We start from the raw sequence: 17,633 nt of genomic DNA, 5'->3' as shown, positions 1-17,633 counted from the left end.
AGGAACGATGCTAGCCACTTCAGCGCACTGTGCCCGACACCGCACGCCTCTAGCCTATGTAGGAGCAATTTGTGGGAAACTGTGTCAAACGCCGCGCTGAGATCCAGCAGGATCAATGCGGCTGTTTGTCCCTCGTCTGCATATTTTCTCAGAGTTTCAGAGGCCATGAGTAACGCGGACTCAGTGGAATGAGCACTCCTAAAACCTGATTGTGAGGGGTGCAATATGTCATTCCTATTTATGTGTTCGACCAGCTGTTTGTTCGCTATCTTCTCAGCAATTTTTGCCACGAATGGCAAAAGTGAAATCGGGCGAAGATTATCCATAATGTTTATATCTAATGAAGGCTTCTTCTTTAATTACTTGACAATGGCCTGCTTCTATTTTGCAGGGACCATGCCGGTTTGGAAGGAGCGCTGGATAAGATCCGCTATGTATGGCATAATAACACTGGCTCCCTCCATTATTATTTTAGGTTGGGCTGGATCAAGCGGGGAACCAGATTTTATCCCTTTGGCTAAGGCGGTAATTTCATCGATTTCCAAAACATCAAAGGTGTCCAGAGTCACCCCTGCGAAAATTTCCTGGCTTCCGTGCGTTAGGCCTATACCCTGGCGAGCTTCTGCCGGGAAGGTTTCATAAATTTTTGTCACCTTATTCGAGAAGAACTCGGCTATCTTGTTACAGTTCTCAATAGAGGCGCTAGAGTCGTCTCTAGCTATGTGTGTTCTAAGGGACTTAAGTAAAGTAAACATTTCTTTGGAGGAGTTACTGGCTCCTTCAATTTTTTCAGTATAAAAAGTACTTCTGGATTTTTTTATAAGAGCATGATATTGCTTTAGTTCTTTTTTGTACTCCTCTTTCGCCTTACTACAATACTCCTTCCTCCATGCTCGTTCAAATGATTTGCATTTTCCTTTAGCCATTTTCAGTTTGTCATTGAACCAAGGTGCTGGTTTTTTTTGTCTCTTAGGGGTTCTTGTGCTCCAAGGTGCAGTTTTATCTAGCGCCTCTGTGATCCACGATTCCAGATTAGAGTTGGTTAGATTAATATCTGTATCTAACAAGGGTTCCACCAGCAGTACCGGCTCCCGATGTCTCCTCACAAAGAGGTACAGTTTTATCTGTCAATTCTACAAGCACTTTAAGTGCCTCGGTCCAGAACATTGTATGGTGGGACATTGCCATACCATGTGAAAGAATCTTGATAGAGGCTGTTGGAAGCAGGGACGTCTGGCGTCCCATCTCTCATCTCATACATGTGGGCTATTCACTGAAGAGTAAGATAAGTCTGATGTACGTAATTGAACTGGGTATACTTCTGGCGGGAATTATGGGAGACTCTATGAACAAACTTTAATGCGTGGGTCCAGTTCCTTTCTTCTACCTCTGCCCCTACATTTTGTTCCCAGCCAGTCTTTAAAGATGACATTGAGACAGAACGCAGTGTGAGCAGTGAGACGTACAGTATGGTAACTTCCTTCCTTGCTCACCCATGTGTAAATAGTGACAGAAAGGTTGTTCCCTCCGTCTAGTGAGTAGTTTAATGCTAGTCACTATAATGAGAAATCAATGAAGAGTGTTTAAACAAGTATCAGTTTAGGATGAGACACATTTTAAGCACTCAGGAGGATAAGAAATACTGTTACCAACCTCAGCATTTATTCCAATCGTCCGAAATGAAGCAGCTCCCGCTCCAAGCATATATGCGCCGGGAAGATGAATTTTCTTTGCTACTGTGTTAATATCATAGATCTGATAAAAAAAAAGAGTAATGAGTGAATGTCTGTACACTGGTCCCCATGGGTTTCAGTAAACCTTGTAGTAGACACATCCAAATAACAGTCCTCTTGGGGTTGGTGTCTCAAAGTTGAATATTTATTTGTTATGAGGGGGCTGAACCTTACACTAAGTCCCAGGATGATACACATGCATTGTAATGATCTAAAAATCAGATTTAGTTGTCGTAATACTTATTAAAGGATACACGTGCTATACCTTTGCTTAATCAACAAAGGAGAAACTGATTGAATCTTTTTAGGGTTCAAATGCTTATTTCATGCGTATCTTTTTATTTTAGCTACAGACTTTTCTAGCTGTGTCATAAATAGAATATGATGTACACGAAAAACGGACTAAAGGCTAGCCCCTGTCAGCCATTGGTTATTGCAAGTGTCATTTCCATGTTAATCTGCCCACATTCTCAGTCCATTGGTGGACTATAGCTGTCCCTTCATGACACAGAAGTCTCACCATTTTTATTAGCATAATGCCACTCCATTGTTCTGGTTCGATGACGTCATATAGAGAAAAGCCTCCTATTGGTTTTCCTTTGTGCCTTCCTGTACTGCTTACTTGAATCATAGAGAGTAGAGATGCAAAGTTCGGCTATGAATGCGGCTACTTACCAAGGCAGTGCTACCAGTTACCAGGACATTAGTACAGTGTCTACCCCTGGTCACAGTGACGGATGGAGATTCAAGAGCACGTGTGCCTACCTACTGTGCAAGTGTCAGCCAGCTGCATTTAGAAGTCATACTCGCCAACTTGTTTCCCCAACAAAAAATGCTTTTTCTTTTCCATAGTCAACATTCTGAAACTTGTCCTGAGCACATAGGCACACGGCTCACACATTATGGTGACAATATAGCTACAGAAAAAACGAACATTTGGCAAAGAAATAAGAACAATAACAAAATTACCTCAAACTGTAACATATAATGTATGCGCCTTTGAAACAGTTACAACATAAGTTTCATACGGATTTCTTCATAAAGTGTAATGCTGACGCATCTTGTTTCACAGGATTACATCTGCCCCAAACCAAGATGGCAACTACATCTCACTGGCATTGTATCACACTGTAGGCTGAATTAAGCACGTCATTGCCCTGATGAGAATACAAATAGATACAATTCACATCCTGTTCCGGTGTTTTTTTGAGAGTGCATAGCTGAGAGTGTGTGCGCAGTAGCATTGTCCTATGTTGGAGGTGAAGCGCGTGAGGATACAAGACACGCTCCAATCCACTGTGGTGAAATGGTGGTGGTGCATAAGCACGAGGTGTCGCAGGGAAGTGAGGAAAGGTATGCATCATGCAATTACATGAATGGAAGGAGCCATGTTCTCAAAGGTCTCTGAAATTCAATGAGGCTGTCAATGGTTCTTATAGGGTTCGAGTTGCAGAGCTTGGCTCTCTGGTCGTGGAGACAGGTTCCTCCTGTGCGAGAATGTTTGGAGGAAGGGACTGCAGACAGTGGTGTTAATCTAGAGTGGCGAGGTGACCTCGTATGGTAGTAGATGTAGAGTATATGGTGGAAGGCCGATCTAGGGCCAAGGAAGCCTTGATATGCAGTGCACTTTGCTTTACAGAGAATACACCGTCTAGCCACAGGATTCAGTTTAGTCATTGGAGAGCTAGTGAGAAGAGAGACTGGACATGGCTACAAATCCTATGTTTTGGTTACGCATGAGGTATTTGTAGTACATAGGAGATGGCATGATGAAAATCATCCACCCGTACATCTTTGGTAATTTAGAAAATAGTTTGTAAAAACCTTCTTTTACTCAGTTATCCTATAGAGTGCACCTGTCTGCAATCATATAGCACCCACGTCACCTTGATAAAAACCCAGCGTCCTACCTGCCCAATACATTTAATGCAAGTTTTTTTTCTACAAAGACAACGTCATAGGATTTCTCTGTATTTCTGTAGTAAACTACATCCTCATGCTCGTCAGGGCAGCAAACACTTGTTGTAAATCCTGTATTGCATACAATAACTCCTCACCTTGTCAATGCAAGCAACCGGAACAAGGTTTTTAACACCACCCACATCTGCGATTCTGGGCTTGCCACAAATGCCTGAAACAAACACGAAAGATAAAAGATTAAACAATGAGTTGGCAGAAAGAGAAATATAAAACTGTTGTGTTCACTTCAATATTATTGGGTCACACCCAGTTGATCCCTTTAATCCCAAGAGGAGAACTGGCAGGCGCCTATTACTCCCCCTCTAACACTCTGTGCTCTGATAGACGAGGAGTTTTCGGAGTCAGACAGCCCTGTCAGGGAATCTCTTCTCTGCAGGGGATTATAAAGGAGAGCCCCACCCTTGGGCACCCATCAAAGGCTCACACAATGATTGGTATTTCACAATGGGATGATTATGTGGTACCTGTCTGCATAACAAGTGTGTCAGAATGATCAAGATTATTATAAACAACTCAGCAGATAATATGCAAATCATAACTATATTTCATCACACATCCCTAACCTGGCAGGCTATTCCCGATCCAAAAGGCTTATAGTAGCTTCAGCCATCCAACCTAAATGGCTGTGTTAGTTCATAAAGTTCAGCTGTACCAAGACAAGTACAGATTCCGTCATCAGGTCAGCAGTCGGAATTTAGGGGGTCATTAGGATGGCGGGTGGACTTTAGTCTGCCCGCCACCCTAGCGGTAACGGGACCGCCCACCTGCCATGCGGCGGTCCCGCCACCCTAATTATGATGCGACCGCCATCGAAGCAGTCGCATCTGGCGATTTAACATTGCGGCTGGCTGCAGTACCCTCCACAATGTGAAATGGCCATGTTAAGCATTTCCCTGCACAACGTGGCAGGCACCGCACAGGGCCTGCCACATTGTGCATGGAAATGGAGGGGGGTACCATGGGTACCCCCCCAGGTGCACAGCTGACCCCCCCTCCCCCCACACCACCCAGAGGCCCGCAACGGTCCCCAAAGCCAGTCTCTGCCTGCCTTTTTTGCAGCAGAGAATCTGCCGCAAAAAGACAGGCAGAGAGGCCCATTGTAATCACTACTGCGGTGCCTACAATGATTGCCTGGTTCCGGGTTCCGCAAGGTGGGCGGAAAAGGGCCGCCTTGCGGAACCATGGCGATTGGTCTTTCCGACCACCGCGGAACAATAGTGATTCCCACCGCCATCATAAAATGGCGGTGGGTAAATCACCTTTTTATGGCGGGCGGATCGCCACCGCCGGGCCGGCGGTGGCGATCCGTCCGCCACCATAATCAGCCCCTTAGTCCTTCAGCATCTCCCCATAGCAACTGGATCTATGTGGATGATCCCGCCCCTACTCTGGTATCTTAAATTCCTTTATGCTAATGGTATTTTATGGATGCGAAGTACTACATGAAAAACAGATTATTATTTTGTAATTATATATTTCAAATCGAACCGGTGTGCATGTACTTTCTGTTTAGAACATTTTATGCAAATTTGGGGAGTGAGAAAAATGTCTCATGTTCCTGCACCCTGTGCCCAAAGTTCCTGCGTAGTGCGGGGACACGGTGCCTTGGCACAGGTCACGTGATGATGGTACTTTTGATGTGACATGCTCTCACCGCTAACACTGGTATCGGGTATCATGTGCGTGGTTATGAACAGTGAACTGGATGTTGTATCCTTCAGCCAGGCCACACACTGAGTGCACCTCTCCCCCAGCTAAAGAAGGGCATTGGTTTATTCCTATCGACATTGCTATACCTTTACAAAGGATGCAGGTTGAAACAAGGCTCAGTTTACACTGATGCATCAATAGGTGTCTAAATGAGCTATTATTTATGATTTCAGTGAGGTCATTATGATCTCAGTGTTGATGTAGTGCGATCAGGGAAGACACTGGTGACATCATCTTTGATATAATCTGTGACATCATATATCAGTTCATGAGTAGCACTTTGGGGGGAATTTTGGTTGTGTGTCTTACCATATCTGGTGGGTTTCAGCCACTTTAAATGAAATGAAATGAAAGCAAGATTTGTAGAGCGCTCTACTACCTGAAGATGTCTAGGCACTTGTAGATACTGTAAGCATAAAGTAACATCAACATACATTTTTAGGGGAATTTCTATGTTTATGTATAACACATGTTAATTTCTCTTCTGAGTAAGGAACCATAACTTGCTTTAAACAAAAAAGTTCTCTGTGATTTCTTTGTTTCTTTAATGATATGTTTTCCACCTTAACAAAAATAAGAACTCACTATGAACAGTGGGATCCGCGAACAGAGTTTAATTAGCCTCTGTCACACCTGCATCCATCCCTCTTATGGGGAACCATATAATTCAGTGTTTTCTATTTTTATATTGTAACCATAACATCTCATCAATTTAGGTTTTTAGGGGTATGCCTATGTTTTTTTTTAAACAAATAATATTTATGTTTCGGAGTAAAGAACCACAACCCTCCAGTAATGAAGAGGTGTGTGTGCAACAGTTTAATGCTGACCTTCCTCTAGTTTAATTTTTTTTAAAAATAATAATCAGACCCCGCCCCCCCGATAAACACTTTTTTCCCAACTATTCAATAAAATTGTCAGCTTTGAACATATTTAACAAGTTAAACGTAGCAATTATATTCAAGAATCCCTTTAAAAAATGCAGTCAAATACAGGATTGCCAATGTTCTGTCGGCAGCCGAGTCTCCCTAAAAGTGTAAACGTATCCAGAATGTTGTCCTTTATCAGAAATAAGGGGGTCATATTGAGAACCCCCGGCTTTGACATCTACTCCCAGGCAGGACGTGAGTGACAAAACATACTACTGATGGCGCATTACAGCATGTAATTCTGTTTTCTTTCATAAAAACACAGCACTGTTTTCAGCATGGCGTTTAAATGCTGCTCCTGGCTAGATCCTGGCCCCCACCTGAGATGAACTGTGGAGTCCCGGGGGCGCGCCCTACAATTTAAAGACCTCTGGTGTAGACAGATGGAGGAACTAATAACCAGATTGCATGGACTCCTATCAGGCAGTAGAGGTGATGAGTAGATGTGAGAGGCCCCTCTGTGACAACGCTGCATTAAAAGGCAATGGAGAATAGAAGTTCCAAAGCTGTAGGGCCTCACCTTTCACAGGGAAAGTAAAGGGACTCTGCGTCAGATCAGGGCAATCCACAACCGAGACCTGCACATCTGCAAAGTTCTTCCTCAATCCATTCTGCAGAACTTGAAGAATCGAATAATGCAAAGCAAAAACAACATTTTTTAAATTATAAGCAGTGAAAACATTGCTGGAATTGTGCAACACTTTAAATATGATGAAGGCCTGAATTTCTGAGAGAAGAACCACCAGGCACAGTGGAATAAGCTGTGCACGTCTCAAAACATGAAGTATGAGGTCATAAACAGTGTTTGCCTGATTGGGAGATGTTGTAGACAGACAAGTCCAGGTTCTTTGCTGGTAAATATATACCGGGATTCACACGGCGACACTAGATCATCGGAATCAAAAGCCCCAAAAGATTGCAAATTGTAAGGTTAACATCTCCATCATGGTGACCTTTGCTGAATTCATACAGTGAGCTCTTTCCATGGGCAGATTCCCTGAACACTTTTGTAAAAGAGGCCAAACTTTATTATTTTTCAGTATAATGCTGCTCAAAAGGCAATTTTTATTTTTTTTACCGTTGGTTTCTAATAGGGTTTTTCGTTGGTTTTTACAAGGGTAAGCTGAAATAAGCACGACGTGAATTCCCTTCTTTGAAGAAAAATAAAATAAAATGGAAATGGAAAGAATGGCAGAATCTTTCCATTAGGTAAAATAAATAGACTGTCCCTTATCCCCTTCGCTGCCAGGCCTTTTCCCCCTCCTGTGCCACGCCCTTTTTTGGCTATTTGGGGTAGTGCGCGCTGAGGCCCCTGTAACCTTTTGACCACATAAGGTATCCGCGCCAAATCTGCGTCCTTTTCTTCCGACATCATGGGGATTCTGAAGGTACTCAGGGTTTGTGGATTCCCCTGGAGGGGTCACAGAAATGAGCCAAAATACAGCAAAATTTAGGTTTTTTGGGGGAAAATGGGAAAAACGGGCTGCAAATGAAATCATCTGTGTTTTTCCCTGCAGGTGTTATCAAAAAAGGGTTTCTGGGGCTGAAATCACCATTTTCCCAGCTTTTCAGGGATACCAGACTATTGTCAGAAACCTAACATTTTTTTACACAGTTTTGGCATTTTTCTGGGACATAGCCTATTTTTGCTATTTTTTGTACTTTCGACCTCCTTCCAGTTAATGGTAGAAATGGGTACAAAAGCAATATTGGATCCTGGAAAGCTATACATTTTAGAGAAGTAGACAAAATTCTGAATTCAGCAAGGGGTCATATGTGTAGATCCATCAAGGTTTCTTTATAGAAACTAACAGTTAAATATAGGATAAATTGAAAATTTGTCGAAAAAAAAGCGACTTTTGTGTCAACGTTTTCACCTGTAACTTCTTCTAATTATGACAGCTCTTTGAAAGCAATGTACCCTTACATCCGCTGGACATTACTGGTTGTGGGGATATATAGGACTTGTAGGTTCACCAAGAACCCGACGAACCCAGAGCCAAAAACTGAGCAGCAACTTGCAATGGTTTTTTAGTATGTACCGGGTATATAGCAATTATTCTGTAAAAATGTGTACATGCAAAAATCGGTATGAAAGACACCTATGTATTTCTGAAATGGGAACAAAATATAGAGTTGAGAAACAGTAGATATTTGCGAATACTCATACTAGCATGAGAATTATCAGTCATTTTTTAGAATGACTTCTTTTTTACACAATGTCTTTCATTTGGAAGGCAGAAATGCATCGAAAGTCAATAGGTAACAACAGGTCCTTTACAAATCTGAATTACCCTAAGTCTCCCGATAAAAATGGTACCTCACTTGTAGGGGTAGGCATAGTGCCCACGACAGGAAATGGCTCAAAACCCAACGTGAACACACCACATTTTCACAATGCAAAATTACCCTTTTTTAGCAAAGTGCCTAGCTGTAGTTTTTTAACCCTAGCTCTGCCGGCACCTAGGGAAACCTAGCAAACCTATACATTTTTGAAAAGTAGACACCCAGGGGAATCCAGGATGGGGTGACTTGACTGCCTCCCACCAGGTTCTGCTACCCAGAATCCCTTGCAAACCTAAAAAATTACCAAAAAAAACACATTTTCCCCACATTTCTGTGGTGGAAAGTTCTGGAATCTACGTGGATCCACAAATTTCCACCCACCCCGTGTTCCCCAAAGTCTTCCGATAAAAATGGTACGTCACTAGTGTGGGTCGGCCTAGTGCCCGCGACAGGAAACGGCGCAAAACGCGTCGTGGACACACCTCAATTTCGCAGTGAAAAATGAACCTTTTTTGGCAAAGTGCCTAGCTGTAGTTTTTGAACCCTAGCTCTGCCGGCACGTAGGAAACCTACCAAACCCACACATTTCTGAAAACTAGACACCCGGGGGATTCCAGGGAGGTATGGCTTGCGTGGATTCCCCAACGTTTCCTTACCCAGAATGCCCTGCAAACCTCAAATTTAGCTGAAAAAAATCACCTTTTTCACACATTTTTGTGTGGGAAAGTTGTGGCATCACCGGGCTGACACAAATGTCCTACCACCCACCGTTCCCCCGGGTCTCCCGATAAAAACGGTGCCTCACTCGTGTGGAAGGCCCAAGTACCCGCGGCAGGCAAGGGCCCAAAACGTATTGAGGCGACATGAAAATTGCCTACATCAAAACGACCTGGTTTTGCAAGGGGGGTCACCTGGGTTTTTGGCCCGGTGCTCGGCGGCCACCTTGGGGAACCTACCAAACCCACACATTTCTGAAAACTAGACACCCGGGGGATTCCAGGGAGGTATGGCTTGCATGGATCCCCCAACGTTTCCTTGCCCAGAATGCCCTGCAAACCTCAAATTTAGCTGAAAAAAATCACGTTTTCACACATTTTTGTGTGGGAAAGTTGTGGCATCACCGGGCTGACACAAATTTCCTACCACCCAGCGTTCCCCCGGGTCTCCCGATAAAAACGGTGCCTCACTCGTGTGGGAGCCCCAAGTACCCACGACAGGCAAGGGCCCACAACGTAGTGAGGTGACATAAAAATTGCCTACCTCAAAACAACCTGGTTTTGCAAGGGGGGTCACCTGGGTTTTTGGCCCGGTGCTCGGCGGCCACCTAGGGGAACCTACCAAACCCACACATTTCTAAAAACTAGACACCCGGGGGATTCCAGGGAGGTATGGCTTGCGTGGATCCCCCAACGTTTCCTTACCCAGAATGCCCTGCAAACCTCAAATATAGCTAAAAAATTCACCTTTTTCACACATTTTTGTGTGGGAAAGTTGTGGCATCAGCGGGCTGACACAAATTTCCTACCACCCAGCGTTCCCCCGGGTCTCCTGATAAAAACGGTGCCTCACTCGTGTGGGAGGCCCAAGTACCCGCGACAGGCAAGGGCCCACAACGTAGTGAGGCGACATGAAAATTGCCTACCTCAAAACGACCTGGTTTTGCAAGGGGGGTCACCTGGGTTTTTGGCCCGGTACTCGGCGGCCACCTAGGGGAACTTACCAAACCCACACATTTCTGAAAACTAGATACCCGGGGGATTCCAGGGAGGTATGGCTTGCGTGGATCCCCTAACGTTTCCTTACCCAGAATGCCCTGCAAACCTCAAATTTAGCTGAAAAAAATCACGTTTTCACACATTTTTGTGTGGGAAAGTTGTGGCATCACCGGGCTGACACAAATTTCCTACCACCCAGCGTTCCCCCGTGTCTCCCGATAAAAACGGTGCCTCACTCGTGTGGGAGGCCCAAGTACCCGCGACAGGCAAGTGCCCAAAACGTATTGAGGCGACATGAAAATTGCCTACCTCAAAACAACCTGGTTTTGCAAGGGGGGTCACCTGGGTTTTTGGCCCATTGCTCGGCGGCCACCTAGGGGAACCTACCAAACCCACACATTTCTGAAAACTAGACACCCGGGGGATTACAGGGAGGTATGGTTTGCGTGGATCCCCCAACGTTTCCTTACCCAGAATGCCCTGCAAACCTCACATTTAGCTGAAAAAATCACCTTTTTCACACATTTTTGTGTGGGAAAGTTGTGGCATCACCGGGATGACACAAATTTCCAACCACCCAGCGTTCCCCCGGGTCTCCCGATAAAAACGGTGCCTCACTCGTGTGGGAGGCCCAGGTACCCACGACAGGCAAGGGCCCACAACGTAGTGAGGCGACATAAAAATTGCCTACCTCAAAACGACCTGGTTTTGCAATGGGGGTCACCTGGGTTTTTGGCCCGGTGCTCGGCGGCCACCTAGGGGAACCTACCAAACCCACACATTTCTGAAAACTAGACACCCGGGGGATTCCAGGGAGGTATGGCTTGCGTGGATCCCCCAACGTTTCCTTACCCAGAATGCCCTGCAAACCTCCACTTTAGTTAAAAAATTCACCTTTTTCACACATTTTTGTGTGGGAAAGTTGTGGCATCACCGGGCTGACACAAATTTCCTACCACCCAGCGTTCCCCCGGGTCTCCTGATAAAAAAGGGTGCCTCACTCGTGTGGGAGGCCTAAGGACCCGCCACGGGCAAGGGCCCAATACGTAGTGAGGCGCACTACGTTTAGGACCCTTGCCTGTTGAGGCGCAAAGGGTGGAGCGGTAAGACAAGTCAGCAAGATCCCCCAGCTACATCTTTGCAGACCACCGCTGAGAAGATGAAAGACGCTGCAGGTGCAGCCTCGGGCTAACAACCACCAGAGGTAAATGGACACAATAACAACAACCTCATAAAATTCGCAGGCAGGTGGAGAACAAATATTTGTTGATGAGGATTGCTCAGCAGAAGAGCCCCGATGGAATGATGCTAGGGGATGGCGTAAAAGTGATCCGTCCTCCGGGAGTTCAAGTCACTCCTGATGGGCTGCAGGGAGAGGTTGACTATTGAATGTCAAACTTGATCCAACCAGAGAGGTGTTGGCCTAACGGCTAGGGCGCTAGACCTCGGACCTGGGGAACTGGGTTCGAGTCTCGGTAATGACGCTAAACATCCTGTGATTCTGGGCAAATCCCTTAATCTCCCTGTGCCTCACCAAAAAAAAAATGAATGTGTGTCCTCATGTAACGTAACTGGTGCTATGTAAAGCGCTCTGATACCTAATTGGATTCGGGTCAAGTTTGCGCTATAAAAAACTCTGCAAAACCGGAAATTGAGCCATTCCCTCCTCCCCTTCAGCTTTCATCATTTACTCAACTCTAGCACCTCATTCAGTGGCTTTCAACAAACCTGTAACCACGTTACGCACTGGACCGCTCGCGTGACTCTCATCTGTCCAATCTCGGGTGAGTATTTGAGACCCACCACTTTAAATGTTCATCAGCAGTCGCCGGATGCGGTCCTTACAACCACCTTGTTTACCCCTCTCTCCCCCACAAAAATAACCTTCACTACAGATCATCTGTTTAAAACAACAGCAGGCGTCACTAATGACAAACACCTGATTACATCACTATCACAGCTCAACCGATCAGAAATGGAGGCATCTGTATATTTTGACCCAAGAGAAAGCATTTGTGTTCTTCTTCAGGCTGAAAGTTTCTCACCCTCTGCGAGCTCCTGCAGGCTGGGCAGATGCAGAGGAAGGGCCACAGTGTCTGACATTCCGCGAAGCGATGGATGGAGCCGCGAGCCCAGCAATGCGCGCCGTCTTCAAGCGAGTTCAGAGGAGGCTGGTATCTCTCGCGGATCTGTTGAGAAATCACAACAGTATGGTTAAATGATTACTTTAAAACACTCTTTGAGTTTGTAGGTCCTGCCTGTGGGTACAAAGTGTAACCTTGTGATAAATATTAACTGCCCAAAAGCAGTCCCTGGTAGAATGCAACTGTCATGTGATTTGGCAAAAGCTTGAACTTGCCCAGCAATGTTCTGTGATCATTAAATGTGTTTATTTGAGCAGAAATATCTGTTCGCACAGTGATTCAACCATGGCTTTATCTGGGAGACGAGTTGTTTTGATGAATGAATAATTCACAACAAACAGCATGCTGTTCATTAGATGGCTTGAATTAAAATTGTTATTGCAACTGAACATTTAGAATCCAATTGTTAAAGGCTTTGTCCACTCGAGTTCAATTGAAGGGTGCAAATAGTTAAGAGTAGAAAAAAAAAAGAATCACACGTATAGTGGAATCTGTGTTCTCCAGTCTATTAGTCTATTAGTTTTCCCGAAACCGGTCCTAGGATGCTTGGTTCCAGTCCAGGGAGGACCTGACTTGGCAGTTTGGGCTGGACTGTTCCCATGAGGCACAGGGTCAAGACTGATTTGCATATGGCTGGGTTCAAACTGGAATGGCATGGTGAGCAAAAAAACGATGGATTTAGGCCCAGATCTCTGTACTGGGGTGAATGTATGACATTGTTCTGCATTCTGTCCATCAACTGTTGTTTTTGTATTACTAGGCGCTGGGCCCACCTGTAAAGGTTTCTAGGTGCTCATGGACATGTTCTAGGTAATTTCTCATCCTGGTAACATCTGCAAATGTATTTCAAATCGGAACAGTAGTACATTTATTTAGATCGTGGTAATGAGAAATGACTATGAACTAAGACTTCCAATTTAGACGTGAAACTCCTGATTTTTTTTAAACCACAAATGACTTAGTTGAAGTTTTCTCCTGTTTAAAAATCTTCCCACCTCATAGCAAGTTAATGAGGAAATAAGTTCTCCTGACCTTTTACTAAACTTCGCTTTTATCGGTTTCCAAATGTTGGCACGTGTGGAAGTACCAACAACGGACACTTCAAAAAGTGCCCTCAAATTGTAAGTGGCCCATGGGAAGGTTTTTCTCTAGGCTATGGTTCACCACCCAATCTCGTTTCCTGGCATGTTTAACTAGAGCAATATTCCTCAAATTGTAGGGTGGGCCCCTTAAGAGGGCACGAAGGGAGATCCTGGGGGCATGGACCAGTGAGACTGAGACAGCGTTGCCCACATCACATGTTTTTAATAGCAATTACCACTAAGCAATGTTGTTGACAAAATAGACTAAGGGGTTTATTAGGATGGTGGGCGGATGGCCGCCATCAAAACCCGGAAAACCGCCGGTCCGATTAGCCGCGGTGTGATTTTCCGCACGCCACTTTTCCGCTGGTTGCAGTCTGCCCACTTGCCTGGACTGCTGCAATTGTTGCGGATCAGGGCCAAGCATCGCCGGCACGATTAGGATGCCAGCGGTAGCCAGCCTTTCCGCTGCGGTGGAACCGCCATGGAAAGGCATGAGGAAAATGTCTCTGGGGTCCCATTGCGGGCCCCCAATGTGTTGGGGGGGGTGGACTGGGGGGGTACCCATGGTACCCTCCTACATGTCTCAGTACCAGGTGTGAGGCACTGTGCAGTGCCTGACATGCAGTGCAGTGACATGCATGACATGCTCCTTTTCACACCGCGGCGGTGCTTCTGGCAGCAGCAGCCGCCACAATGTTAATCGCCAGACTCCGACCGCCGTGGTCGGATTTTGACTGCGGAGCATCCTAATTGGACTGGCGGTTATGCCGCGGTCCTTGCGGGCGGTCTTTTCCCGCTACCATGGAGGTCGGGGAGATTTTCCGACCGCCATCCTAATAGACCCCTAAATGTCGTAGCAGGTTTTAAAACGTTCAATGCTAACGGGAAAATAAAAAGTAACATTGCACGATTTCTTGAGGGAAGTCTCCCTTTCCTCCAAAGCCTCTCGGTACGTCTTTGGTGTAATGTTTAAAATATTAAAGGATAACTTTCCCTCAAATTCACCAAAGCCCCACCAAAGAATTCGATTTTTTTTAGAAGGAATAAAAAATAAATTGTTTTGGTTACACTTCTTAAGGGAAAAGACACATTGTAGGGGTAGAAGACACCAAATTGCCCCTAAAAGCAGTGGTGAGCCGCACGGATCGGGGGTGACGGGGCAGAGGATGCGGGTGTCAAAAAATGTAACAAATTACTTACCTTATCGCTGCGTCTCTCCTCCGCATCGGGCTGGAACAGGAAGCACCCTATGCCAAAAACAACGCTTCAATGCAGCATTATGATCGGTCTGAGCGCTGTGGTTCGGCACTCAGACGGCGTCTGGAAGCCTGGGCATGTTCTCCACCCAGGCTGTAATGCAGCCTGGGTAGAGAGCATGCAAAGTGCGCATGACTGTTTTGCCGACCCAAGATAGCCAGTCAAACAGTCATGCACACTTACAGAGTGCCCAGCACTCCTCCCCCTGCTCTGTGAGCAGAGCAGCCATGCCCCGCAAAGCTGCAGCAGCAGGAAAAAATAAAATGATAATAACAGAGTTTTATTTATCCTTTGTTTACACTGCTTAAAAGCAGTAGGGTGACGCTCCTCCACCTTAGCGGTGGAGCCGCCACTGCCTACAAGCAACTTCTACATTGGAAGATTAGACAAATAAGTTTGAAGCCCATTGAACAAGACTGTATGTTTTCCTACCAATTAAGCATCAATAGGAAAAACTTATTTCGATGCTGACACAATTGTCTATTTTGGTAATTATTGGGCATGAGAATAAATTAGCATAACTGATGATATCACACGTAATGTGTTGGGACAGAAAAGACTTCTACATGGTAATAGATGTGCACCCCTGCACTGAGTGCCCAATTGTACTGATGTTTGGATCCCTAATGCTGATTTCTGTTGTCATAGGCAAACACAGATCATGCATGTGCACCACGACATAGGCCTGTCTCACGGATTGCGGCCTTGTTGAACCAGGAGGGGAGCCCAAAGCACTACCCCAATACTGGTGGAAGGCTACCACTTTTGTCAGGAGCTGTGCAAAAAGAACAACAGATGGACAGAATGCTGAACAATGCCAGACCAGGTCCTCACTGGACTGGAAACAAGCATCCTGGGACTGGTTTCGGGGGCAGCACCTCTTCATCAGCCAGGCTAGCCTGACTTCAGTGGCATGGAGAGCATGGGACCCATGTCTGGGCATACCCATCCCACTCGGGGTGACAAATGACAAAAGAATTGATGGACAGAATGCTGAACAATGTCAAACATTCATCCCAGTAGAGAGATCTGGGCCCAAATCCATTGTTTTTTGCTCCTCATGCCGTTCCAGTTTAAACCCAGCCATTTGCTAATTAGTCTTGACTCTACACCCTATGGGAACAGTCCAGCTCAAACTGCCAGGCCGAGTCCTCCCTGTACTGGAAACAAGCATTCTGGGATCAGTTTCGGGGCATCCCCCCCATTCAGCAAGGCTAGTCTGACTCCAGTGGCATGGAGAGCACAAGACCAACGTCATGAGGAGCAGGGTCAAGACTGATTTCCGTATGCGGGGTCCAAACTGGGGTGGCGTAGTGAGCAAAAGAACAATGGATTTAATCCGGATCTTTTAATTGGGGTTAATGTCTGAGTTATTCGGCATTCTGTCCATCATTTGTTGCCACAGCACTTTTCGCCTTAAGTGGGATGGATATGCCCAAACGTGGGTCCCTTGTTCCCTGTATCAATCAATCAGTCAGGGGATTATGAAGCGCACTACTCACCCGTTAGGGTCTCAAGGCGCTGAGGGGGTGAGGGCGGGGGTAAGCAGCTCCGTTCAGTCGAAGAGCCAGGTCCCGAGTGTCTCCCCGAAAATGTTCAGGGAGGGGGTGCGTCTGATGTTGACTGGGAGCTCGTTCCAGGTCTTGGCTGCGATGTAGGAGAAGGCTCTTCCACCTGTTCTGTATCACTGGATTCAAGCTAGCCTGGCTAATGAGGGGTGATGCCCCCACACCAGTCCAAAGATTCTTGTTTCCGATCCGGCTTGACAGTTCAGTCTAAACTGTTCCCATGAGGAGCAGGATTAAGACTGATTTGCATATGGCTGGTTCCAAACTGGGAAGGCGTAGTGAGCAAAAGAACATTGGATTTAACCAAGATCTCTTGACTGGGGGTGAATGCTTGATTTATTCAGCATTCCGTCAATCATTTGTTGCTGCAGCACACATTTACCAGGAGCTAAGCAGCACAAATGCAGTGGTGATAGCATATCGTGTAGTGATCAGTAGAAGTGAACAGGTCCTTGTTAACCTGGTCACTGGCATGAGGTCTACTGGCTCACTCACTTTTTAAGTTCAGCTACTGTGTGGCTAACTCACCCCTGTCTATATGAGAGTGGTGTGAAATGTTGCGCAGTGTAGAAGTGGAGTATCTGTGCTGGGTTTATGTTTGCTTGGGGAGGGTATAGTACAAGGATACTGCAGTACTCAGCAGTGTGTGCATGGTAAATGCATGTACTGGAGGTGTAGGTGTCTATGAATGGTACAGTACCTGTAGGACGTAGTGCTGTGCAGCGCATGCAGGATAAATGCATGTGCTAGGTGTATGTGTACCTGTGAGTAGTAAAATACAAAAAGGCTACAGTGTGTGCATGGTAAATGCATATGCTGGATGTATGTGTGCCTCTGAGTGGTACAATACATAATAGATACAGTGCTGGACAGTGCACCCATGTTAAAAGCAGATGCTGGATGTATGTGTGCCTATGAGTGGAACGGTACATGGAGGATACAGTACTGTGCAGCGTGTGTATGCTTTATGCATGTGTGCCTGGAAATGGTACAAAACATTTAGATTGGAGGGTTGAGCGTTCCTTGGTATGCTTAATGGACACTGGGTTCCATTATGGGATACCCAGGCCTGCATGGTGAAACATTGAGAGGCGGTAAAGAGCCCCCCTCCTACCCTCCAAACAGCTTTGTGGATTGCTGCATTCCTGTAAGCTGGGTGGAACCACAATAGGGAGGGGAGAACCAGGCCTCCCCTGTACACTACAAAGGGTGCTCTTCGATTCATT

General features: G+C 45.8%; 1 protein-coding gene across 2 annotated transcripts in view; it reads right to left on the bottom strand.

Annotated features, from left to right (window-relative positions):
* The window catches only part of BKGD (beta-keto-L-gulonate decarboxylase), a 46,983-nt gene that overhangs the window by 21,412 nt on the left and 7,938 nt on the right, over positions 1–17,633 (bottom strand). The window contains exons 2-5 of one of the 2 annotated variants that reach the window (XM_085649804.1): positions 12,399–12,542; positions 6,873–6,971; positions 3,791–3,864; positions 1,654–1,755 (exon numbers count right to left, since the gene is read on the bottom strand). In XM_085649804.1, coding sequence (XP_085505930.1) covers positions 1,654–1,755; positions 3,791–3,864; positions 6,873–6,971; positions 12,399–12,456 — 333 coding nt within the window. In that variant the 5' untranslated portion in view covers positions 12,457–12,542. The remainder of the gene's footprint in view (positions 1–1,653; positions 1,756–3,790; positions 3,865–6,872; positions 6,972–12,398; positions 12,543–17,633) is intronic. The other variant, XM_085649805.1, reaches the window with a different exon arrangement.

This window comes from Triturus cristatus, chromosome 3_2 (assembly GCF_964204655.1).
Source record: "Triturus cristatus chromosome 3_2, aTriCri1.1, whole genome shotgun sequence".
NCBI lineage: Eukaryota > Metazoa > Chordata > Amphibia > Caudata > Salamandridae > Triturus > Triturus cristatus.
This window is presented reverse-complemented; position numbering and strand designations above follow the sequence as displayed.